General features: G+C 49.6%; 1 protein-coding gene across 2 annotated transcripts in view; it reads right to left on the reverse strand.

Annotated features, from left to right (window-relative positions):
- ASIC2 (acid sensing ion channel subunit 2) overlaps positions 1 to 23,993 on the reverse strand; it is a gene marked incomplete at its 5' end in the record, with an annotated part of 989,736 nt that overhangs the window by 75,492 nt on the left and 890,251 nt on the right. For both annotated transcript variants that reach the window (XM_082603153.1, XM_082603152.1), the window contains one exon: positions 642 to 792. In XM_082603153.1, coding sequence (XP_082459279.1) covers positions 642 to 792 — 151 coding nt within the window. The remainder of the gene's footprint in view (positions 1 to 641; positions 793 to 23,993) is intronic.

The following is a 23,993-nucleotide window of genomic DNA, read 5'->3' on the forward strand; positions in this document are numbered from 1 at the left end:
TCCTCTAGGCTGTGATCAAGGGCTTGGTCTTTTTCAATTTAATGTCCTTACTTTTGTGCAAAGCCTGAGATAGCATACGTGGCTAATGAATAGTTTGCTGAATAAATAAATGCATAATTGGATGCACGAAATAAGCTTTGGGGACTGTACACACGGGCAGCCATGGGGCCAGGCCCCTGTGTCTGTGCCCTTCAGCTCTCCAGCAGCCTCTCCACCTTCCCTCAGTGGGAGGAGTCTGCCTTCCTTTCCCTTGGGCCTGGTAGCTGGGTTGGGATATTCAAGATGGTGGAAGAGGAAGGGGCTGGTTCATCCCTTCCTCTTCTCCTAAAACCAAGCCACCTACCTCCCCATCCATACTTGTTACTTCCAACCTTCCTCCATGCCTCCTCTCATCCTCCCTGCCTTCCCTTTCCAGTAGTCCCATCATCTGCCCTCTCCCACCTAGTGAAATCCAAGGTAACCCAGGGCATCACTGCAGTCCATACCAGGGACATCCTTCCCGTTGACTGTCATGTCACGAACCCCCTGATGGAGAGCAGTCCTTCACCAGGTGGGCCAAGACAGCCCACCCGAGGCAAACATCTTTCAGAGTCCACACCCCTCCACCATCACCCACTGCCCCAGTCCCTGGCCCAGCTCACCTGTCTCTCCCCAGATGGGCAGGTACTCATCCTGCTGAATGTCCAGCATGATCTCCAGCCCGTTGCCTGTCCCCCCCTTGACTGTTGTAAGCAGAGGTTTGCCATCCTCGCCTGAGTTAAACATGTAACACTTCCCATATTTTGTAAACACCTGAAGGAGAGAAGAGAGAGAGAGAGAAGCACATGGGTGACTTCAGACTGGGCTCCAGAGACTGGGGAGACCCCAGAAATCCAACAGCAGGCTAGAGTCCCCACTGCCCGTCACAATCAACCCTCCTGGGGACAATGATTCCTCACCCCTGGCTAATGGCCTGACTTTTGCCAAGCGGGATTCTGGCATCAAAGAACACATCTGGACACCCTTTGGCTTTGGCTGCAGTGGGATCTGCTCTTTTCTCCCTCTGTACACCCCCCACCCCCAGCCCTGGGCAGTAACGCGCCTTTCAAGTGTCCAGCATTATCTGTATCCTCTTGACCCTCTAATCTGCACCTCCAGCCCCAAGCTCTCTCTTGGGTTCCAGACACACTGATCCCACTGCCTGCTAAGCGTGACCTCAGGGGGACCCATGGATCCCCGACACTCAGCATGTCCCTGTGGGATCAAATCTTCCTCAGCCTCTGTGCCCCACTGGATGGTTCTGTACACCATGTCCCAGGGAATAGCACTGCCACCTGCCTAGGGGCTCAAGCCAGACCCTCAGAGTGGCTGTCCACGCCTCCTCTTCCTCACCCCCACATGCAATTAGCCGGCAGGGCTCGTCAACACTGTCTCTACATCCGACTTGAATTTTGCCTTCTCTCTTCTGCACTGCTTTAACTCAGGACCCCCATCATTTCTTGCCTGGGCCGCTGCAGTTTCCTAGCTAGGCTCCCGGATTCCAGACAACTTTCTCCAGCCCATCCTCTAAGTTCACGGTGGCTCACTCTTTCAGAAATGCAAACCTATTATATTAAGCCTGTGCTTAAAATCCACCAGGACTGCCCATCCCCCTTACAGTAAGGTCCAGGCCCTCCCTCCACACCCAGTTTTCTATGATGCTCTCTGCCTGCCCTATCCTCCTCTTCCCATCAGAGTCCACGAGAATCCACTAGAAGAGAAGCTCCACGGGTTCAGGGACTACCTCTGCATGTACATCGAGGAATCTAGCACGGGGCCTGGCACCTGGGGGTGATCCAGAAATATATGTCAAGTGGATGAATGAACGAGTGAATGAATGAATGTGAGTGAGTGGGTGGGTGGAGCCAGATCAAGCAACTTGCAGCACCTCTGGATGTGTCCTGCTGGTTCACGTAGTACTTGCGGTTTTCTAGTTGCTGCTGCCGCCGCCTGTAACTCCTCTCATTCCTCCTTCTGCCTGGACAACATCTAGTTCTCTGCCTGGGCAGCCTCTGTTCCCCAAGACTGGATTGATGCATCTCCTCCTCCAAGAAGCCTTCCCGTGCTCCTGGACCAAGTTATAGGACATCCCTCCTACTGTTCCCCTTGCTCTTTCACCACGGCAGCTCTCACATGCAACAGTAAACACGGGTGGGTGTTCTTCCTCCCATCATGCAGCGGAAGAAACCACAGCCCAGAGAGGTTAAGCGACTTGCCTAAGGTCACACAGCTCTTAAGTAGAGAAGCTGAGATTCAAAGTCATGTCCGTCTGATTCTAACACACGCGATCTTTCTGAGCATGTTGACATTGTCATTGGGATGTTTCTGAGCCATACGCCGCTGCTCTCTGCCTTGCTTTTTCCATCAGCCAATCACTATTCATGCGCATGAGCTCCTATTATGTGCGAGTATTACGGGGACAGTATAAACCCTGCTACTACTTCTTGTTGTATAACCCCACACTCCCAGTATTTTCCTTTATAGCACACATCAAAGCGTGTGACTAGATGGTGACTCATGCGATTGTTTGTTGGAGGGGGCGGGGGCTGTGTCTGTTTTGTGGAATGAATGAATGAATGGGCTGCAAGTTGTTGCTACTCCCATCCCCTTGCCCACCTCTGGGAGGCGCCCTTTGGTGCTGGCCAGCCTTGCTGGTTCTGGCGGGAGCTCACACTGACATCTTGTCCCACCCCCTTCCCTCTCTTTCTCTGCTCTGGCCTTCTCAGCTTCCTAACTGATTGTGCCTAAGCATTTTTGCTTGCTTCTCCATGAAGGTATTTATTAGAGGAAAGACAGTTTACCTTTGCAGGGGCAGGAGAAGGGGCTCAGAGACAGGCGGGCTCAGGCTGACGGCACTTCTCTGCTGGCCTCCTTCTCAGCCGCTCCTGCCTGGGCTTTTCGGAGAGGATCATTTTCCTCTCTGCTCAACATCAAAGGCCTGAGAGCTATGTACACACAGTGCAGTTCTGCTACAAATTTGGGACAAGATGCCGCTCTCCTTCCCCATTTCGATGCATGATGACATGTAAGTGTAACATGCACTTCAAATTTACGCCTTATCGCCACCAGCCAGAAAATACAATTTATTTAAGTCTAGACTTTTAGGCTGAGCCTGCTGCTTCTTCAGACCTGCCATTCTCCAAGGCGCTTCTCTGCTCTCCCGGTAAGTGCCGACAGCCCCGTCGCGGATGGCAGGGCTGGATTTGCAAAGTTGCTAAGTCTAGAATTGTCCTTAGTTGAATCAGTTTGTAAGAATTGATGGTGCATGTTTCAAACCTGGATCTCCATGAGTGATGGGGCGGTTGTGGGGGGAAGCCTGAGATAAAGATGGGCCCCACAACCATCAGTTTCATTGCTCACACTGGTACCGTGTGTTACAGTTCAGAGATGGCACGTGTGCAGCTTCAGCTTTCTCAATGGCCCCGTGAAGTTGGAGGGAAGAAAACTAACAGTTCCTGAGCCTCTACTCTGTGCTGGCCCCTGCTTGGCATGTTCATAGGAGTTATAGCATTCCTAATTATGGTCTCAACTACCCTGATGGGGAGGCATCTTATTATCACATGCCCATTTTACAGTTGGGAAGACTGAGACTTAGTGAAGAGGTAGGTAGTAGAGCTGGGACTCATGGGTGTGACTTTACCACCAAGGAAGTTCCAAGGAAGGAACACTGAAATTTCGAGCCAGACAAGAAGGTATCAAAGCAGATTTCTCATTATCTGTCAAGTCCGTGGCCTTGAACATGGCATTTACTTTTCCCAACTCCAGTTTCTTCATCTGAAAATTGAGCAAGATAATCTTGCCACGTGGTTGTAATGCCTAAATGAGAGAATGCAAGTGGATTTGTTTGGAAGATTACATAATAGACATCTTTACGAGTTATGGATCCATACTAGGTCCTTTTCAGCAAAAGAGAGAGAAATTATTTGGGTTATGGGGGAGGTCAGTCATAAATTGAAGAATGGGGGCGGGGTTGAGGAGTCCTGTCCTCTCTGCTTATGTCCGCACGATACTAAGCTCATCTTGAAGTAGTTATAGGGGATGGAAACTGCCATGTGCCACTAACTGCTTATCCCTTAAGAATGTTAAGCCTGTTGCTGAAAGCCCAGGGCAGCCAGTGAGATCACTGGGGCCATGGAGTTCTGTAGGAAAGGGACATTCTTTGATGCACACAATCCACTTTGAAAATCTACATTTGGATTCCAACAACTGAATTGTGACCAGTTACTGGTAGAGTGGATAGCCACTGCCAGTCTGAAGCTGGCACATTCTAGCCTGTAATTTTCTTTTTTGGCAGTGTCTTTGTTTGGTTTTGGTATCAGGGTGATGGTGGCTTCATAGAATGACTCTGGGAGTGTTCCCTCCTCTTCAATCTTTTGGAAGAGTTTGAGAAGGATCAGTATAAATTCTTTGTATGTTTGGTAGAATTCCCCAGTGAAGCCCTCTGGCCCTGGACTTCTGTTTACAGGGAGTTTTTGTTTGTTTGTTTGTTTGTTTTTAAACTACAGATTCTATTTCACGTCTAGTGATTGGTCTGTTCAAATGATCTATTTCTTTTTGATTCAGTTTTGGTGGGCCATCTGTTTCTAGAAACTTGTCCATTTCTTCTAGGTTATTCAATTTGTTGGCATATAATCGTTCATAGTTGGCACTTTCTAGATAAAAGAAACCTGGATGTGGGGATGGGGAGAGGGTCTCACTGCCTTCCAGTAGCTCTAAGAATAGCCCCGATGTCACAGACTGGCTTTGCTACCCTCTCTGGAGCACCATTCACATTTTATCTGTTGTCACTAATTTTTGCAGCAGCCCTATGAGTTTGGTATTATCACCCCCGTCTTACAGATAAGGAAACTGAGGCCCAGAGAGGCTGAACCAGGTCACAGAGCTGGTAAGTAGAGATTCCAGGGTGAAAGTCATCTTTGCCCAAAATCTTCCCGCCCAAATGTCTCATTTTGCATGTGGAGAGTCTAAGGCTCAGAGAGGTGAAGTGTCCTGCCCCAGGTCACACAGTTTGGGAGTTTGGGGGCAGAGCTGAGACCTGGGCTTGGGTCTGTGCTCTTCCTCTAAAGCTTTCTGTTTGCACACACCAGGGGTTGGAGATTATGGCTAAGCTTCCCTTCCCGGGGTACTGCATCCAGCAATAAGAAAGATTGGCAACTCCAGCTGTCCTGGGTGCCAGCCTCTAGGCTCGGTATGACCTGTTGGGGCACCCTGCCTTACAGAGTCTGGGAAATGCAATGTGGAGCCCTTGCTGGGAAAGGTTAGGAACGGCAGATACCCATGAAGACACAGTTTTCTGGTCCAATTAGTAGTGCAAACAACATTTCAACACCATGTACCTACTTAAGAAAATAAATTATGTATAAGCTCCCTTAAGGACTGTTGAAATATCCACTTACTAGCACACAACTGGGCCTGCAAGCTTCAAACCTTCCAACCCTTCATTAATCCTGACCTTTAGGGCTTTTCCTAAGCAGTGGGTTCCTTGTCTTTTCTTGCTTATTACACTTGAAGGAAATGAAATTGTGCTGCTCCAAAAGGCCTCTAAAGCTCAGTCTTGAGTTGAATGAACTTTCCTCCCAGCGAGTTGCTGAAATTTCTCATTAGGCTGCTTTCAAAATAATGGACATGCTGAAGCCCACTGTTTCATCTGCTGTTTTTCTCTGTCAAACTCCTCCAACACATTTCACACATTGGGAAGTGAGACAGTCTGTCAAATGGGTTACCAGGCTTCCAGTAAACAAAATGAAGCTGTCTTTTGTTTTCTGAAGTTGCAAGGAACATGTTTGAAAATGAAATATGGAAGAGGGATGTGTGCGTGAGGAGGCGGCCCTAGACAGTCAGCTCTTTGAAGGCAAGGACGGCATCTCGTTAAGAAACCTCCTTGCTTATTCATCTCTTCTTGCAACAGGAATTTTTGACCACCTATCATGTTCCAAGGACTGTTGCATGACTCTGCTTTTTCCCCACAATGAGATTAAAAAGGCGATTTCATCCATTTCATGGATACCCATGAAAGCACCTCCTCATGGCTGTTGTGGTCCTTGGGAATGAAGGAGATGAGGGGAAAGTGGTCCCTTGGCAAACACTTCTCCCCGCTTCCCGACCCGTCTCTTTTAGGACATCAATAATATCATTCTTTTTCAGGCTCCTTTTTGAAGGGGAAAGAAGAATGTACAGTCACTGGGCATTTACCACGAGGCAGGCACAGTGCTGATTGCTTATACACCTTCTATATTTTAAGGCTCACACAGCCCACAGACGTAGGTGTTATTCTCCCCAATGTGCAGATGAGAAATTGAGGCTCTGCGAGGCTAAATACCTCATCCAAGGTCCTACCGCTACAGAGTGGTTCGCCTGACTTCTCCCTTTATAGGTATGGGCCGCTCAAAGAACCCTTGGCATTCTTTGAGCGTATACTAGGGTACTGCCATCCCCCTCCTCCAGGCCCCTGCACCCATCTGCCGGGATGTGACATTTGTTGTGCCAGTTTCACTAAGAAGCCCGCCTGTCTCCTCCTTCCAAGCATGAAGCACAGCCTGGGCCTTTTCTGCTGGGCAACTGTCCAGAGAGCTTCAGACCACGCGGGAAGAGATGTGTGAGTCCCACACAGAGAAGAAAAGAGCATCAGGTGACTACAAATCTGTGAGCTGGGGAAACAGCACGGAGGGGTGCGACGGGTGACTCTGAGGGCTGTCCTTCAAGTCACACATTTTGTGAGCAAATGTTCTCTAGGAGGATGGCTCACAGAGGCACAGGGGCAACTGGAAGGCACCTGGAGGGTCATTTGAAATGCCAGACCCCCGCCGATGAATCCCTCCTGGCACCTCATGTGAGCACCCCAAATTGGGCCTGACCTGGGGTCATGAAGTGGGATGTGGGGAGCTAGAAGCCTTTCAAGTTCGACTGCAGCTTGGCAGGTCGGGGGAGGGGAGTCTGGGCATGATGGAAGTTTCCAAGGGGACTCAAGGATGGGTTGGTTGCTCTTTCTGCTGGGGTCCTCCACTGCCTGTCTCCTGTGGGCAGTACAGGCTGCATTGTTTTCACCTCTGGATTCCCAGTGCCTGGTCCCGTACCTGGCACGTAGTAGGCACTTCATGGGCAGGTGTCTGGGCGCAAGAAAAAAGTCAAGCATGGAATTGGGAACGAGGCAGCCCCAGCTTCCAATGCTGGCTCTGCCCTGATTTGGGGAAGTCATTTCCTCTTGAACCTTGATCTCTCATCCTCGAAATGCTGGTAAGAATAACTTCCGATAGAACTGTCCTAAAGATCCAAAAGGCTGTCATGGGTCTGAAAGCACTTCATAGAAACACAAATCCTCGGGCCAGGCAGAGAACATTCTTGTCTGTGGCCTGGATCCTGTCTAAGCCCTGAAGGAGCAGGGGAGGCGAAAGAGTTGTTATTTGCCTGTAGACATGGAATCTGAGATGTTGTTCCATCTGGGACCACATCTGTGGCTCATCCGTTCAGTTGTTTAGTGAACATCTACAGAACATCTCTTGTGTTCCAGCACCTCCCCGGGCGTTGGGGATGCAGACATGAATCAACTCTTTAGGGACCACCTAGTAGGGAGGGTGGCCCTGCAGAATGATCCTGGATGGTACCAAGTACTGCAGGGACTGATACAGAATTCTCTCAGGGACAGGGCGGCTGAAACCAGTGGCACTTGGCATGCTGAGACAGATCCCTTAGGTTGGCTCCTGGTCTTAACAGGGCCATGCTGATGTCAGGAAGGCCAGTGGTGCCCGCTGAGCCCTGCCTACCAGCCCATCACTCCAGCTCTCTTCTGCTTCCGGACCCAACCCACCCCTCCCCAACCCCTACCCAGGTAGACAGTGATGGGCTCTACTAAGAGGTGGGCAGGATTTGTGGAAGTCTTCAGAGTCAGGTTATCCCGGCTGAACACCTACTATGTGCCAGCCGTTGTGCCCAATGTATAGTGGAGCTGAGCTGTCAGCTAGTTGATAATCACTAAGACACCCATGCAGTGACTGAGAAGAGCTGGCATCTGGTTCTCTCCGAGGAAACCAGTGTCAGTCTCAGTGGACCCCCCCGCCAACCCCCTAAGCCTGGCTCTCTGATCTGCACACTGCCAGCAGGTCACCAAGCCCCACTTAGGGACATAGGGCCAAGGCAGGTGGGTTAAGAAAAAGAGCCCATTTCTAGCAAGCCAAGGCTCACTGCAAAGACCATCCACTTGGCTGTCCTCAGATGTGGGGAGCAGGACTCAGGAGGGGTTCCCTGCCTTCGAGGAAGGCAGAGGCTCAGAAAAAGTGAAGGAGAAAGAGCGGGCACAAACCATCCACAGCCCGGTACCACGTCCCTCTGCTGCTCCCATTCCTTCCTTCTAACCCTGCTGACTCGATTCCTGATGCCCCAGTGTGTGCCAGCTCCCAGGCAGAGGTGACTGGGGGCAGGGCTGTGTTCAAGGTGCAGCCACCCGGATGCACCGGGATGTAGCCCTGAGTTCTGCCACATTCGGCCCTTCCAGGGTGCAGAGCCCCACAGCGGGGCACATCTTAGTCTACGTTCTGATTACTCACGAGATAATGGACGGGAAGTGGCTGGCAGAGGGTACCTACGTAGTAACATTAGTTAAGATAATTGTTTGTCGTAGGGCTTTTGCACCCAAGTTCTGAAATCTCAGCTCCTACACGCTGTGATTTCTGGGTTCCTGGTCCTGTTAGGAGTTCTTTTTACAGCTGCTTGCCTGATCCTATGACTACAGCCCTGTGCCCTCTTCTAACTGCTGTCTGCTGGACTTTGTAACAGGAATATGTGCCCATTTGGTTTTCCTGTGGCCGTGCCCAGATCCCTTCTGGAACATTCCTTGGGTATTCCTCTATAAGAAGTGTGTATCAGCCTGGCTTCTCAGCTGAACCTCACTTTTCCCCCACCTTCCCAACACCTACCCCAGGGGGCTTGGGCGGGCTTCCCATCCCACTGTGAGTGTTTTATACCTGGATGACCCACCCTGAGATAAGACACATGTCATTCCTTGCACCTGCCTTACTACACACCTTCTGGGAATCGCCCTTCTTTGAGCAGGTGTGGGATGGGGGAGGGGAAAGGTGGGGATCAGAAATGTGTTCTATTGTGTTCCTGGTTAATTTCACATTATTCTACAGGGTTGCATGGAAAACAATGCATGGGTAAATACCAAATGATGGTTTATGATGTTAACAGAAGTAAAGCAGATGTTCCAATTAATGCCAGGGCTGAAAACAATCCCAAGGCAGGTTGATTCTGAAAGCTGGTCAAGAAAAGGTCAAACAGGTAACAACCCACACGGCACGAAAATCCTCATATCACTTTCTTACTGATCTCATGTTTTCTCATTAAAAACGTATTTCAGGGGGCTTCCCTGGTGGCGCAGTGGTTGAGAGTCCGCCTGCCGATGCAGGGGACACGGGTTCGTGCCCCGGTCCGGGAAGATCCCACATGCCGCAGAGCGGCTGGGCCCGTGAAGATCCCACATGCCGCAGAGCGGCTGGGCCCGTGAGCCATGGCCCCTGGGCCTGCGCGTCCGGAGCCTGTGCTCCGCAACGGGAGAGGCCACAGCAGTGAGAGGCCTGCGTACCACAAAAAAAAACCCCCAAAACCAAAGCATATTTCAGCTTCTCCAGGAACTGCTCAGAGGATGTCATTGTCTTCTAGTTCTTCCCCATGGCTGGTCTTGGAGGTTGAGTAGCATGTAATCTCAGTAGCAAAGCTTGAATTATGAATGTTTAAAGGCATCACAGATTCATGAGTGCAGAGGGCAGTTTAATCAGATTGCTTTCCTGAAGTGTGGAATTAAGACCAGCTGGCAGATACACAGCATGCACAATACCACTCTCCTTCCGAGGTCCATAGCAGACATAACTAATGGATCACAGCACTCTTTCCCTCTGAGTCTCACAGTTTTTTTTTCAGCCTAGTAATTCTGGCTGCCACTATTAGAGTTGGCAAGTGAGTTGAATCCTATTTACCCTCCTTGTGCTGGAAGAATGTAAGTTCTGCTGATGGTGCCAGTGTTTCTGTAGTTAAGGGCAATGCCTGATAGTTGGGGAAGTTTTAAGCAGGGCAACTTGAGGGCCACAGTTTTGGGGATTTAGGCAGAAGGGACTCTAGTTGGTGACACAGGCAGAGGTAGGACTTTGTATATTAAAAAATTGCTTAGACTTGGCCCCTGCACTCTGGTGGAGCAAGCATAAGCTTGGGAACCAAATACCAATTCTGCCATTTATGAGCTTTTAACGTTGGGCTAATATTTCTTGACCACCCCTATGTTTTTCTGTTTCAGACTGGTGGACTAGACTCCCAGGCAACTGTAATTTTCATGGTACCACAGTTCCTTGACTTAGGATCAAAGGACCAAAGGACCTGAGATGATTAGGGGCTTTCAGAATGAAAGACAAAGAATTTTAGTTCATTCAACATCTAATGAGCAACTATCACATGTCAAATACTCTGTGAGGTCCTGGGAATACAAAGATAAATAAGACATGGAGACTCCCCTTAGCTGTCAGGGTAGAAACGGAGAAAAAACAGCTTTAGATCATCAAGGCGACGGAGCAGCTGTAAGGCCATCCTTGATTCCCACACATCAGTTTACAGAATGCAGCTCCTGAGGAACAATGAACATGAAGCAAGGTCCGCTTGTGTAGTATTTGTTCTAACCCTTCGGTCCTGTTGAGCTTTTCTACATTTTCAGAGGGCCAGTTTTCAGCTACTGCTTTGATATCAGCATGACCTACCCCAATCTTTCCCATCCTCTCCACACTCCCCCACCAAGCCCATCGCATCTCCTCATCTCCAAATCAGAGCCTGGACTAGGATGAGGTAGGTGAGGTGCCTAGGGCACGGAATTTAAGGAGCCACTCACTTCCGGGGGGCTGAGAGTCAGCACCTCCTTAAATTTTGCACCCCAGGTGCCTCGCTTGCCTCACCCTCGTCTGGGCCCTGCTCCAGACAAAGTCAGATGAAGATCAGAAGAAAGGCATTCATGATGAAAGTGGCATGACAGGCTGTTCTCACAAGCTTGCAAAATAGACACTATTGTCCCATTTACAGATGAAGAAACTGAGGCTCAAGAGAGGGTGAGTTACTTGCAGGAGGCATCACAGAGAAGTGAAAGATCACAGGCTTTTTTACTGACACAGATCCAGGTGGGGATCCCAGTTCTACCAGTCCTGAGCCATGTGACCTTGGGCCAGTGACTTATTTTCTCTGACCTTCTGATTCCTCCATCTGAAGAATGGCGATAATAACACCTCTCAGGGTCAGATGGGAATGAAGTCCAGGCACTTCCAGCTTCTGGTTCCGTGAGTCTGCTTTCTCATGTGTCAAGTGGACTGGCCGCACCTGCCTCACAGAGATGCCCTGGGGACCAAAATTAATGATGTCTGTACCAACCCCGAGTGAGGTCTGAAGAGCTTTTTGGAGGATCAAATGTAAGTTCCTTAATAGGCTTTGCTGTCTCTCCAGCCCTGTCAACTGTCTGTTCTTCTGGGGTGTGAGGGGGGTAAGCATCTGTTTGGTGAGTGCTTTTAGAGGTCCCTGGTAATAGCTTCAGATCTTCTCCAGAGGGATAATTGAGACAGAATGCCTGCTAAATGTCAGATGCCATGCCAGGAGCTTAAACGCACGTTCCCATTCAAACCACCCAGGAACCCTACTATTGTTCCCATTGTTAGAGAAGAAGAAACAGAATCCACGGGAGGTCAAACGACTGGCCCAAGGTCATGCAGCAAGTCAGAGTAGAGCCAGGAGCTCCACCCTTTTGTCCGATTAAGAAACCTGGGCTTTCTGTATCCCACTATGTAACAGTGACAAAAAGAAATCTAGGTTAATATTTCTCAGCAATGGGGCAAAATCTAGGATTTGCACCTGAGCATGTTCTAACATGTCTGAGTATAAATTAGACTAATTACAAGTCAGGACGTGAAACCACATGAGTGCCAACTGTTTCCTAGACATGGCAGAGTGATGGCTTGAGGCTCTCCAGGATGGCCCAGGGGTGTCACTGATTAACAGTATGAGCCTTTGCTATGTCCCCAAAATTCAAGTGAAATTCTACAACACTGTTCCACCAAATCAGAGAATTGAGGGGGGCAGGTCAGCAGCTCTCTGCATGTTTAAGTCCTATAGGTTCTACCTTGAAAATATCCAGTTGATTTCCTCCTCTCAACCCCTGTAAGCTTCAGGGAGAGCTGTCAGCTGTCACCCCTGCAAGTCTCTGCAGGGGTGAGCATCCTCTAGCTACCATATTCCCTGTATCCGCCCTAGTTTTAGGGACTTAGCAGAAAACCAATGAATGCTGAATAAATTAATGCTTTCATTTATTTGTCTATTTTTGCTCCATCCCCAAACTCTGAGACTATGTCTTATCTATTTATCCAAGGGCTCTATGCAGAGCCTAGCTTAGCACAGGTACTCAGTAGAAGTTTGTTGAATGATCAACTTCAAAGAGAATGACTGAAAGAATAATGGTGCAATTTGTTTTATAAAGAAAGAAATTTGCACACAACAGTAGCTGATCAAAAACTGTATAAAGCTAGGACTCCTGTGCAGCTCCCCCCGTGAGCCAGCTTTCTTCAAAGCAGGAACTTAAGCAAGTGGCCAAGACCTCTGCCTGAGCTCACGACTTCAGGTTGGATGGGCCAGGGAGAGATTTGGTGAGGGTGAAATCAGGGTCCCTTTTATCAATGTCAGCAGCCAGTTCCCCTGTCTTCTGAGAACAAAGAAGAAATGGCTGGAGGAAGTGGGGGTATTTAAAATGGAAAAAGAGCAGACTTAAGGAGGATCATGACAGCTATCTGTAAATATTTGAGGGGATATCATTTGGAAGAGAGAAGAGACTTATTCTGTACTACCATGGAGAATAGTGCCAAGATCTGGGTTGGACATAGGGAAAGAACTTAACAATTAAAATATGCCACAGTAATCCTTCTGGGGAGATGGACATATTCTATATCCTAAGGGTATGGGTTACACCAGTGTATCTATTTGTCAAAACAATACAGTTAAGATAGGTGCATTTCAGTATACATAAATTTTACAACAACAAAAGGAAATGTTAAATCATCATTATCATCATCATTGTCCTTAAGCGAGGGATAGGGGTGAACAGAGTAACAGAGGAAAAAAGAATGTCAAAATGTTAATATTGGGGCTTCCCTGGTGGCGCAGTGGTTGAGAGTCTGCCTGCCGAGGCAGGGGATGCGGGTTCGTGCCCCGGTCCGGGAAGATCCCACATGCTGCAGAGCAGCTAAGCCCGTGAGCCATGGCCGCTGGGCCTGCGCGTCCGGAGCCTGTGCTCCGCAACAGGAGAGGCCACAACAGTGAGAGGCCCGTGTACCACACACACACACACACAAAAGTTAATATTGTTGGATCTGGATGGTGGGCACATGGGGTTCATTATACTATCTTGTTTACTTTGTATATGTTTAAAATTTTTTCATAATTAAAAGCTGATATATGTTCATTATTGAACAGAGATGAATCTAATGGGCTGTGTTGGGAGACAGTGAGCTCCCTGTTGCTAGAAGTGTTTATGCAAATACTCTGTGCATCCTCAACACCGCCACCCAGGAGGGTATTCCAGGAGCAGGGGCCTGAACCAGATAACCTTGGTCAGGATCCTTATCCTTCTCCTCCTTGAGTGGGGGTGTTGGGCAAGCCTGTCCTGTCCTGGCAGAGGGTCTGGAGGAGAGCTGGATCCTCCAGAGCCACGAACTGGAGCCAGAGACCCTCAGTCCAGACAGTGGGAGATGCTGGGGCTAAAATACCCAAGGTGTCTAGGAAGGCCGCTAGACCTGGGGGGAGGGGCGTGGAGTGAGGAAAAGATCCAAGTCAAGAGGAATTGCAGGTGTGGAAAGCAGTCTGAGTTTTCAGGCTCTGAGCCATATGCCACTGCTGACTAGCTGTTTGAACCTGAGCAAGGCACTCAACCTCTATGAGCCTCAGTTTTCTCATCTGGAAAATGGGAGGCCGGACCTACCTCATAGGATTAAAAGAGCTTGGGTGCCTGGCATCTAGACAGCCATGCTCATTAGGGTTATTACTACTTATAAGGGGGAGATGAGCCCAAAGAAAGACAGGCTCCCGTGGGGAGAAAGGGATGGGCTTGAAGGTCTGTCTCATTCACCAGCTACCACTGGAGGCCACATCTTAGGGATGGCGAAGGGAGGGGTGTCTGAATGGGTCAGCCTGGCTTAAAAGGCAGGAAAAAAAAATCTATGAGAACTCTTTCACTGATAACATTCCAGGATTCTAGAAGGATCCCAAGCAATTTTTAGGAGTAACTGCTGGGGCTTTCCACCCCCCAGTTCATTGCTGTTGCTGTAGAGGTACCTGGTGCTTGAGAGCTGTGTGCCCACGTTGACAGGACACAGTCTCCCCTTGGCAGCCCCCATGGACCCCAGACCCACTTGGCTACAGCTATGACCCCACCTCAGACCCTAAGCTTGTTTGGATTGGGCCTGGAGTCATACACAATGAACTCCACAGGGCAGGAAAGGCACCCTCATCTCGCCTGGTACACAGTGGGTGTGTAATAAATGGGCTCCAGGTAAACAAACGGACGCTTAGCTAAATGTGGAGACAGGTGCTTTAGCCAGACCTGCTCACTCCAGGGCTCATGTCCCTGGGGGGACCTGTGAGGCTGGGGGGACAGTCTGTCCTCCCCCATCTGGGCCCACAGACCCCCCAGGGGACCGACTGGCAGCCACTGTCAGCAGGCGGTGCTCACGGCAGACGGTGGTAGCCTCTTCATTTCCACGAACGGCTTGGAGCACCAGCACGGTCACCCACTGAACACACCATACATCAGATGCCTAATGGCGCGTTTTAGAACATAAGTGGTAACTACCAAATGGGACCCAGGAAAGGAATTAGAGCCAGATGCACAGTGGGGAGGGAAAAAAAAAATTGAGAAGAGCCTCGGAGGAAGTGGGGCCCGATGCAATCGTCCCGAGACAGGAGAAACCATCTCTCAAGCACCTATAGGCCAGGGGAGTCCACTTCATTTAAAATTGGCACCTTTTACAGAGAGCTGGGCTGGATGCGGGGCCCCTCGCAGGTCAGTGCTGCCTGGACTGGGCCTGCTCGGTCCGACCCTGACCGCAGCATCCTGAACTGCTCTGGAAGCCCCTCCCGGCCACTCATTAGGGTTTTCATTCAACAAACATTTTTGCACACCTACTCTCTGGTACGAGGTCATGTACCAGGGCATCTAAATGCAAGAGTTCAGACTCAAATTGTCTGGTTTCAAATGCTGGCTCTGTCCTGACCTAGAAGTTAGTTAATTTCCCTTCCTCAGTTCTTCTTTTTCATACCCTCCACCTTGCAAATCTGTCATGCAGTTAAATGAGAATATGGGGAAAGTGTTCAGCACAGCAATGAATATATCCCCAAGGGTCTCTGCCCTCCTGGGGATGCACTCTGACATTCCAGTGGAGGGAGGGGACTGTGGGCCAGATCCCCTGTGTCCAGCTTGGGGAGTGCACACAGTAGGTATTCAGGGGATTTTACCTGAATTGAGCGGAGCACATGTACACACACGCACACATGTGCACACACTTGTATATACACACACACACACGCCACCTAGAGCCCCCAGCAGAGATCTATTTCCTTGGTAGGTGGACTTTTCCAGACCCCCTTGGTGGAGAGATGGCTATTCCTGGGTCCTGGCTTTATGCAGGCATCTTGGTTCCAGGGTTTTCTCATTTCTGGAACCTGAAGTTTCCTTTTCTTTCGAGCTTGGCTCTGCATTAAAGATTTTTTTAAAAACTGTACTTTGTTCTGCATGTCTACGTGCATGGAGTGGAAGACGGGTCTGGGTTGGCTCAGTCCACTGACGGTGGAACTAGAAATCATGGCTGGAATTTTAATTTGTGGCGCTGTGAGCCAAAGAAGTGGAGGATGAGATGGGAAAGGTGGCTTGGGCCGGACTGTGAAGAACCTGATTCTGGGTTAAGGCCAAGCGTTGTGCGAGACAGCTTACACAGTTATGTATTCAATCCTCATCGTGGTCGTCTGTGTTATTATGCCCCTTTTAGGGATGGAAAACTTAGACTCTGAGAGGTTACAAGACATTCTACCCTAAGCAAATGATCATCCCCAAATCAGCCCTTTAAGCCCATAAGCAGGGCTCAGGATCCAAACTCACATCCATGGTCCCTAAGTCCCGGTGTCCCCAAGAATAAAACAGTGTTGCCAACAGGCATTGGGGAAACAATGAGGGACCTGGGGAAATACAAAGGCTGGGTAAGGTCTATATTGATCTCTCAGGCTAGGCATTGGAATGGAGATGAAGAGCGGCCCTGGCCCCCACCAGTACCACCAAAGAGAAAGAAAGAGAAAAGGAGAAGCTGAATGGAGGTTAGAAGTGGAAGAGCAGAGAGAAATCCATGCAGGCACTATGAGAAGGCTCTGGGATGGAGGATGGCGGGGTGGGGGGGAAGATGCTGCAAAAGGATCAAACCCTCCATCCACAGGAGATGACTCCCAGTTCTCAGAATGTCTCAGCTCATTTGACAGAAGAGGGAGCTGGAGTGCAGGGAGAGGAGCCCCAACTTCTGCTTCTGGGCTTGATGGACTGAAGGACTCCTTCATTCGTGCATTCAACATCCAATCTCCTCTACACCCGGCACTGAGCACTATGGGATTGCCAAGGACACAGATGTCGAGGGAAGATAGACTGAGCACATACGTGTTAGGTACTTACAGGCAACGTCTCCTTTATTTCTCTGAAAGACTCAGCGTGGGAGGTGTTAGATTCCCATTTTACATATAAGAAAGCTGAGCTCAGAAAGGTTCAGTCAGGTATCCAAGGTAGAGTGGGACTGACATCCAGGGTCAGCGTAATACAAAGTTCATTCCTTTCCACTAGAGCACGCTGCTTCCCTGCTATCACCCCTGCCTTGAGAGCTTAACAACCAGCGCAGTTATAACATTTATGCCCCAAGGAGGGCCCCTTTGACAGTGAAAGGTGGGGGCACTCTTAGTAATTACATCAGGACAACAGGGAGAACCTGGCATCGTCCTGGGCAGACTGGGATGTACTATACCATCGTATCTAGTGCCTATGCTATACCCTATACTAAAGGCGCGTTAGTATTTATATTTGCACAGAGCTTTGAAGCTTTCCAATGCATTCCCCCACTTTCAGTCATGCCTTATTCATATGGTGAAATGAGAAAAGTTTCCCAGATAACTGAAGCTCATCCTTTTCAACGCGACGTTTTGAGAATCTGGATGATTCTGGATGGTGCACTTTGAAATGCAGATCAGGTTTTCCTGCTTGAGGAAGGAGCACTTCACCATGTCGTCCCCACGCTGGCCTGGCTCTCCCACTTAGCTGGGGAGAGCTCCTGCAGCCTGCAGGACTCAGGGCAGAGCTCTGAGAAGGGGGACTCCAGGACCTCCCCTGCCCCAAGAGAAAGGCTGGCAGCAACAGCTGCTCTATAAGACTGTCGGATTCTCAGACCCCAGTAGGTCTGTACTGGGCTTTCTGCGGTCGGCTTCTTTTACAGAAACTCAAAACCAGCATCAACTAAGTCAGAGCCTTAGGAGAGCAGAGAAACGTCAGTGCAAAGAAGGTGAGAAGGCGTTGGGGTGGGGGGAGAGGACCTCTTTGAGCTCAGGGAGCTCAGACTCTCCACGTTACAGATGAAGGGAAGGAATATGACTTGCCCAGAGTCACGTTGCTAATTCGCGGCAAAGACGGGACTGGAATCCAGGTTCCCCGACTCCCAGGCTCGAGTTCATCCTGCTGAGCCCCGCTGCCCCTCTTCTTCCCTCCCCCACACCTCCGCATGGGACCTCTGGCCAGCGCCCCGGACACGCTCCGCTCTATCATGCCTCTGTGCCTTTGCACCTGCTGTTCCACCTGCCTGGCATGCCCTTCCCGGGAGTACCTTGCCTGGCAAACTCCCTCCTCCTTCGAGAGGAAGTGGAAGCGTCCTGTCTGGTAGCCTTACCCGAATCACTAGACCTTGTTCATGGGTTAATTTTTGGTATCTATTATACTGGGAAATTTATGTGTCTGCCTCTCCTTTTGATTCCAGGCTCCCAGAGGGCAAAGATTCCTTCTTGTTCATTTCTGTATCCCAGCAGCCCGCACAAGGGGGGGAACGGAGTAAGCTTTCCATCAATGGTATTGCATGAAATGGAAATGCCCTTGGGGGGAAGGGAGTTATGACAGGAGAGGCTGCCTGGCAAGGGGCGAAAGATGGAGGCCAGGGAGGAGGAGACAGGCGTCGACAGCTGATTCCTCCCGTCACCACAGGGCCAAGGGTGGTCCCGTGCAGAGAAGTGGTTTAGAACAGGTCTGAGGGTGCGGGGAGAGGGCAAGGGGGGCTGGCAGCCCCAGAGACTGCTCGACCCTGCATCTGCTTATTGGATTCTCTCCGGAAAAGTACCAGTGAATTAAAGCCCAATAAAAAAGGCAGTTAAGTCCAAACTCACCGATGCCTTAAGCTCCCCCAGGTCAGTGAGCCAGCATGCAAGCTGGGCCGATATTTCTCCATTTCGTCCCACGTCTACATTGCTCTCCAGTGAAGCAACGGTGACACATTTTATTTCAACCATAAATGGAGCAGAGAGACAGATAGCAAAATGATGGCTGCTGCCTTCTCCAGAGGGGAGGCTCTGGATCCCATCCAAGAGACTCCCGTCAGCAGGCGTGATGGCCACGTCCTGACCTTGGGCTCCGGATGGGGTACTGGTGGTCCGATCTGTGCCTGCGTTCCCGTGTGCATGTGTGTTTGCCTACATGTACTGGGGGTGTGTATGCCTGTATGTGTGTGTGCACTGTGGTTTGCTACATAGATACATGCAGTCTGCACATTTGTGGGTTGATTCATCCATTTATTCCATACGTATTTAGTGAGCACCTACTTTGTGCCAGACCCTGTACTTGCCTCTGGTGTTTTCATGGTGAAAAAGACAGTCTCAGCTCCTACCCTGTGGGTTATACAGTCCAAAGGTGTACAGGGGAAGACAGACAACAAAACAAGTAATAACAACGACACGCATTGAATGTTATATAGGTGCGGGTGTGCACATGCATGCTTGAATATCTGAATGCATGCTGGCCTGGAAATCTAAGTAAGTGTGTACATGAATAAAGTGGCGTGTGTTGGGGGAGGGGAAGAAAAGAGAGAGAATTGAAGTCGTCGGGGCACCTGAGTCAGAACAAGGGACTTAATACCTAAAGAGTGTGCACAACCCATGGTCATGGCCTCCCCACTTCCTCTCGTTTCCCCTGGAGGTCTTCTGACCTCTGCTCAGTCACAGGAACCTTTGGAGGCCAGTGGCTGACCCTCATTGCTGGGTGGATGGAGAAACCCTGGACTAGGATGATGGGAATGTGGATTTTATTCCCAGTCCTGCTGCTAAGTAGGAAGTCCACTGCAAAGAGGGATGTGGAGTTAGGAGTCCTGAGCCTGTCACGTAGTAGCTGTATAACCTTGGGCACGTCTCTTAGTCTCTCTGAGTCTCAGATTCCTTATCCGTGAGAGTGCGAATAGCATCTCTGTTAACCATCACAAGATTGCTGTGACAGTCCACAATCCTACAGCATCCAGACAAAAGTGGGATGTAACTATCATTGATAATAGTGATTGTTCCCACCATGGCCAACCCACTGCTCACTGGGCCTTTCTACCACACGACTCCAGTAGTTCCTGAAAATGCCTGCATAGCATTTTCCAAAGTATTTTCCAGAAAACATGATTTCTATGAGGTGCTTAAAGGAAAAAAACCTCTCTGGTCAAATAGGTTAGAAAATGTTGGGCTAAACAGAGTTAAACATGTTGATTTCTTGCAGGCCTTCTCAGAGCCTTTGATATACCCACGTACATTGTGAATCTCCAAGAGTGGGCACAGTAAGCACCATTTCTGTGCTCCAGAGGATCCCTCCAGAGGCTAGGACTTCAGGGTACATTTGGGAGTGACTTCAGGAAGCCCTAGTAGGGGGCTGTGGAAGGACGGCAGGGAAGGGAAGGCCACTGTATACGGTAAACTTGGAGTCAGTTCCTACTGCGGTGCCTGGGGCTTAGCCCTGCAGAGGACCCCCTAGAGATGGTGAAACACACACTGCAGGGTAATCACCCCAGACTGGGGAGGGAGCTGGCCGTTCATCTGTTTGCTCCTGTTTTATCATTGGTTGAGAGCTGCTCCTGGGGTGTCCAAACCCCCAACTTCCTGCCTGCCCCGGGGCTCAGGCCTGGGATGTCCCTGTGCCCAGAGACTACTCTGAGGCAGAAAGTCACAGGTGTTTGCAGGAAGTGCCTGACAGCAGGAAAAGAGAGTACAGAGGCCAGGTGGCCAGAGCACTGACAGCATCTCCACAAACTCCTCACCTGGCTTGACCTCCAAGTCTATGTTCGGGTCCATGACCACCGGATGGGACTGTGGCTCCACAGACCCCTCTGCAATGAACACTGGCTGACACGATAACGTACAAAATCTCTCCACGGACTGGCCCTCATCTATTTTTCCAGTCGTATCCATTTCTACTCCCTTTGAGCCTAAAAGTCAGGCTACATGGATTACTATAGTGGGAGAGGAATAGGGTGGGTGGTGTGGATACAAACATCTCTTCCAATTTGGACTTTCCTGGGACACGTTAGAGCTCTTGTGCATGAGTATATGTTGGATATACCTCCTGGAATAGGGTCTGGGACTCACTATAGGGGAGAGGCAGCAAGCAATACAGGGCATGGAAGCTCCTGGAAGGTGGTGACCCAAGGTATCTGGCACCAAGAAAGACAGAATTTTTCTTGAGAGAAGCCAAGATGGAGGCTGGTAAGCCAGAGCCAAGCTTTGGGTACAAAGTGTCAGTGAGAAACAGCGGATGGGTCAAGACAGGCCAGAATATGCCAGAATGTTCCAGAATGTTCCAGAATGTCCCAAAATGTTCCAATTTCCCTTTGCCTGCCCTAGTGTCTTAAGGAGCCACAAACAGAATGTCAGAGCTGGAGGTACAGAGCCCTGGGGTTCATCTCACCCCAAACACTTGTTTTAAGGAATAAGGAAAATTGAGGACCAGAGTGGTAAAGGGACTTCCTCAACGTCACCCAGCAAGTTAGGAGCAGAACCTGATCAGAGCGCACGTTTCTTGCTCACTAGTGAGCCCTTCGTTTTGGATTCGTTGACTAATGGGGTTCCTTCTTGCCAAGAATCTGACCATCGCCTGTGGGTTCTCTGATAAGAAAGAAGCCCCCGTTGAGCAATTTCCCTTTGCTCAAGCCCCTCTCCCTGCCAGACTGGGACACGGAGGGGCCTTCACATCTCCTCCACCTTTCATCTCAGTCCGTGTATTCCCTGGAGGGCCCCCTGCCACCTCAGGTAGTTAAAAGCATTTGCAGTTTTAGACGTGCCAGTAAGTTTCGCCAGGCAGTGTAAGGGAGCACGAATGCTAATGCCTCCATCTGGGGATTATGTTAATACACTATCCCGAACTGACATTTTAAAAATTGCACATTTTAATTGGCTGCCTCTTCCATCTCCAAGTCTAGGATCATACAGTAATTAGGAAGTGGGACGGTGGAGGTTGCCGGCGAGATGCCCTTCGCTGGGTTGCAAGGAGGGCTGGCCTGGAAGTCGGAAGGCTTGGGATCTAGCTGCCAGGTGTGTGACCTTGGGCAGGTCCCTTCTCATGTCTAGGTCTCACTCTCTTCGTATGAAAGTCAGGAGTTAGGGCTTGACGACCCCCACGGCTCCTTCCAGCTCTAACCTTCCATGAGTTTTGGACTGCTAGAGTCCCCCCACATTTCTTGTCTTCCTCCTATCATCTATGTCCTGAATGCCAGGACTGCCAGCAACATCATTTCTCTTCTGACTCTGGAACTTATGTGTTGGGGACATACCTTTTCCTGCCTACTTGGTAGCTCCCTGGGTCTTACCTTCCAGACCTCTCAGCCTGAGTCCAACCTCTGCCCCACCTGGAGTTAAATATGATGAGGATTTAGCTGTTTCAAGTCCCTTTCCCCCCAGATCCATCCTTTCTCTGATGCCCAAAACAAGGTTTCTTGGGAAAATCATTAAGTCTGTTCTGACCTTCACTCTATGGCCCATGGTTGCCAAATATGATCTTCTTTTAGCTCATCCAGTACTTAATTGGTGACTGTAGGGGCAACACGGCTCTGGGCAAGGACCTCCCACACCCCTTTCCTTGATGTGTCCCAATACTTCAGTGACTGCCCTGGGCAAGTGTCCATAATCTCTCACCCGGGCTACTAGAGACCCGTCCCCCAGCCCTGTTCCCTTCTGGCTTTGATGCTGCCAAAGCCCTCTTCACTCCCTGCAGCGGCCTGTGTCTCCTGCAGGCCTCACAGACTGGCCCCTGGTCACAAGGACACACACACCCAAACACCCTCACCAAGGGCCACCTCTTGAAGAGTACCTGCACACCTCCCCTCCCCTCTCGGCCCAGAGTGATAAGACTGAATGCTTGAATAAGTATGAAACTTGGAGGCAGGAAGACATGACTGCTGGCCCTGGACTTACCGCTATCTATTGTGTTCTTACGCTGTCCTTTTACTTTACGGAGATTCAGTTCTCCTGTGTGTAAAATTTACTTTACGGAGATGCAGTTCTCCTGTGTGTTCTCTCTTGCCCTGCCTACCTGCCAGGGTGAAGCTTAGTGAAAGAAGTCAGACAGAGAAAGACAAATACTCTATGTTACCGTTTATATGTGGAACCCCCAAAATAAAACAAATGAATGTATATAACAAAACAGAAGCAGACTGAGAGATACAGAGAACAAACCAGGGATTACTAGTTGGGAGAGGGAGGGGGGAGGGGCAAGATAGGGGTATGAGATTAAGGGTAGAAACTACTACTATGTATTAAAAAAATAAGCAACAAGGATATATTGTACAGCACAAGGACTATAGTCATTATTTTGAAATAACTTTAAAAGGAGGATAATCTATAAAAATACTGAGTTGCTATGTTTTGTACCTGAAACTAATATAATATTGTAAATCAGCTGTAGTTCAAAAATAAATAAACAAACAAACAAATAAGAAAGCCTCCCACGTGAGTCTCATGAGTTCTGATGTTTAAGGATCACGGGCTTATTTCTTTATATCTGAAATCCCCGGATTGCACACTCAACTCTCCCTTTAGCTCCTTGAGCCCACTTAGCATGCTTTGAAAGTGACGCTACATGCCTCCAGTCTGACGAGTTTTCCTCCCACTTTCCAATTCCAGGATATTTTTCGAGTATGTCCAAGAGGCATCACGGTGTAGTGGAAAGGCAGGAGCTTCGGATTAGACCAGTATTTCAATCCCGGCTCTGCTTTGATCATCTAAGTGGCTTCAGGTAGATCCCTGTCTCTTTATTGTTCTTTTCTCTATAATGGGGATAGTAGTCATTACCTCAGGGTTGTGATAACAGGAAATAAGTTTATATATGAAAAGTAGCCACCACATTGTAGAGGCTCACAAAAAACTAGTTCCTCCATCCAAGGGGTTGGAGACTTGCCTTGGTTTGTTTAAAGTGGATGTCACCCCACATGGCATGTCTGAACTGAGACCCATGTGGGACCTGATTCTGAGAACCTGGCAGCAGCTGAAAACTTTTCCTAAACTCCCCGAAGCCCAAGTCCTGCCCTGAGTGACAGCCACTGCTCTTTGCCTGTGCAAGACTATTAAAGTTTAATTAGCAACTCTGGGTGCCATGCATTATTAAAGCCATGCTGGACTGGCTGTTAAAACCAGCCAGGGCTGCCCCTGGTTCCCCTGGGGTGTGGGTCAGGCCATGAGGCAGAGGCAGAAGACCCCATGGCAGGGTGGGGAATAGCTGTCACTCCGGATGGGGGCTGCAAAGCTTAAGTGATGGGCACCGTGGCCACATGTAAAGCTCTGTGGTCCTAGATATCTGTGCTGAGCTTGGCAATGGCTCCGAGTTGCAGCTTTTCATCTGCAAAGAAAGACGGCTCACCTGTCTCCCTCATCGGACTGGGGCCTCCCCT

The sequence above is a fragment of the Mesoplodon mirus genome (assembly GCF_964341445.2).
Source record: "Mesoplodon mirus genome assembly, chromosome: 18".
Lineage (NCBI taxonomy): Eukaryota > Metazoa > Chordata > Mammalia > Artiodactyla > Ziphiidae > Mesoplodon > Mesoplodon mirus.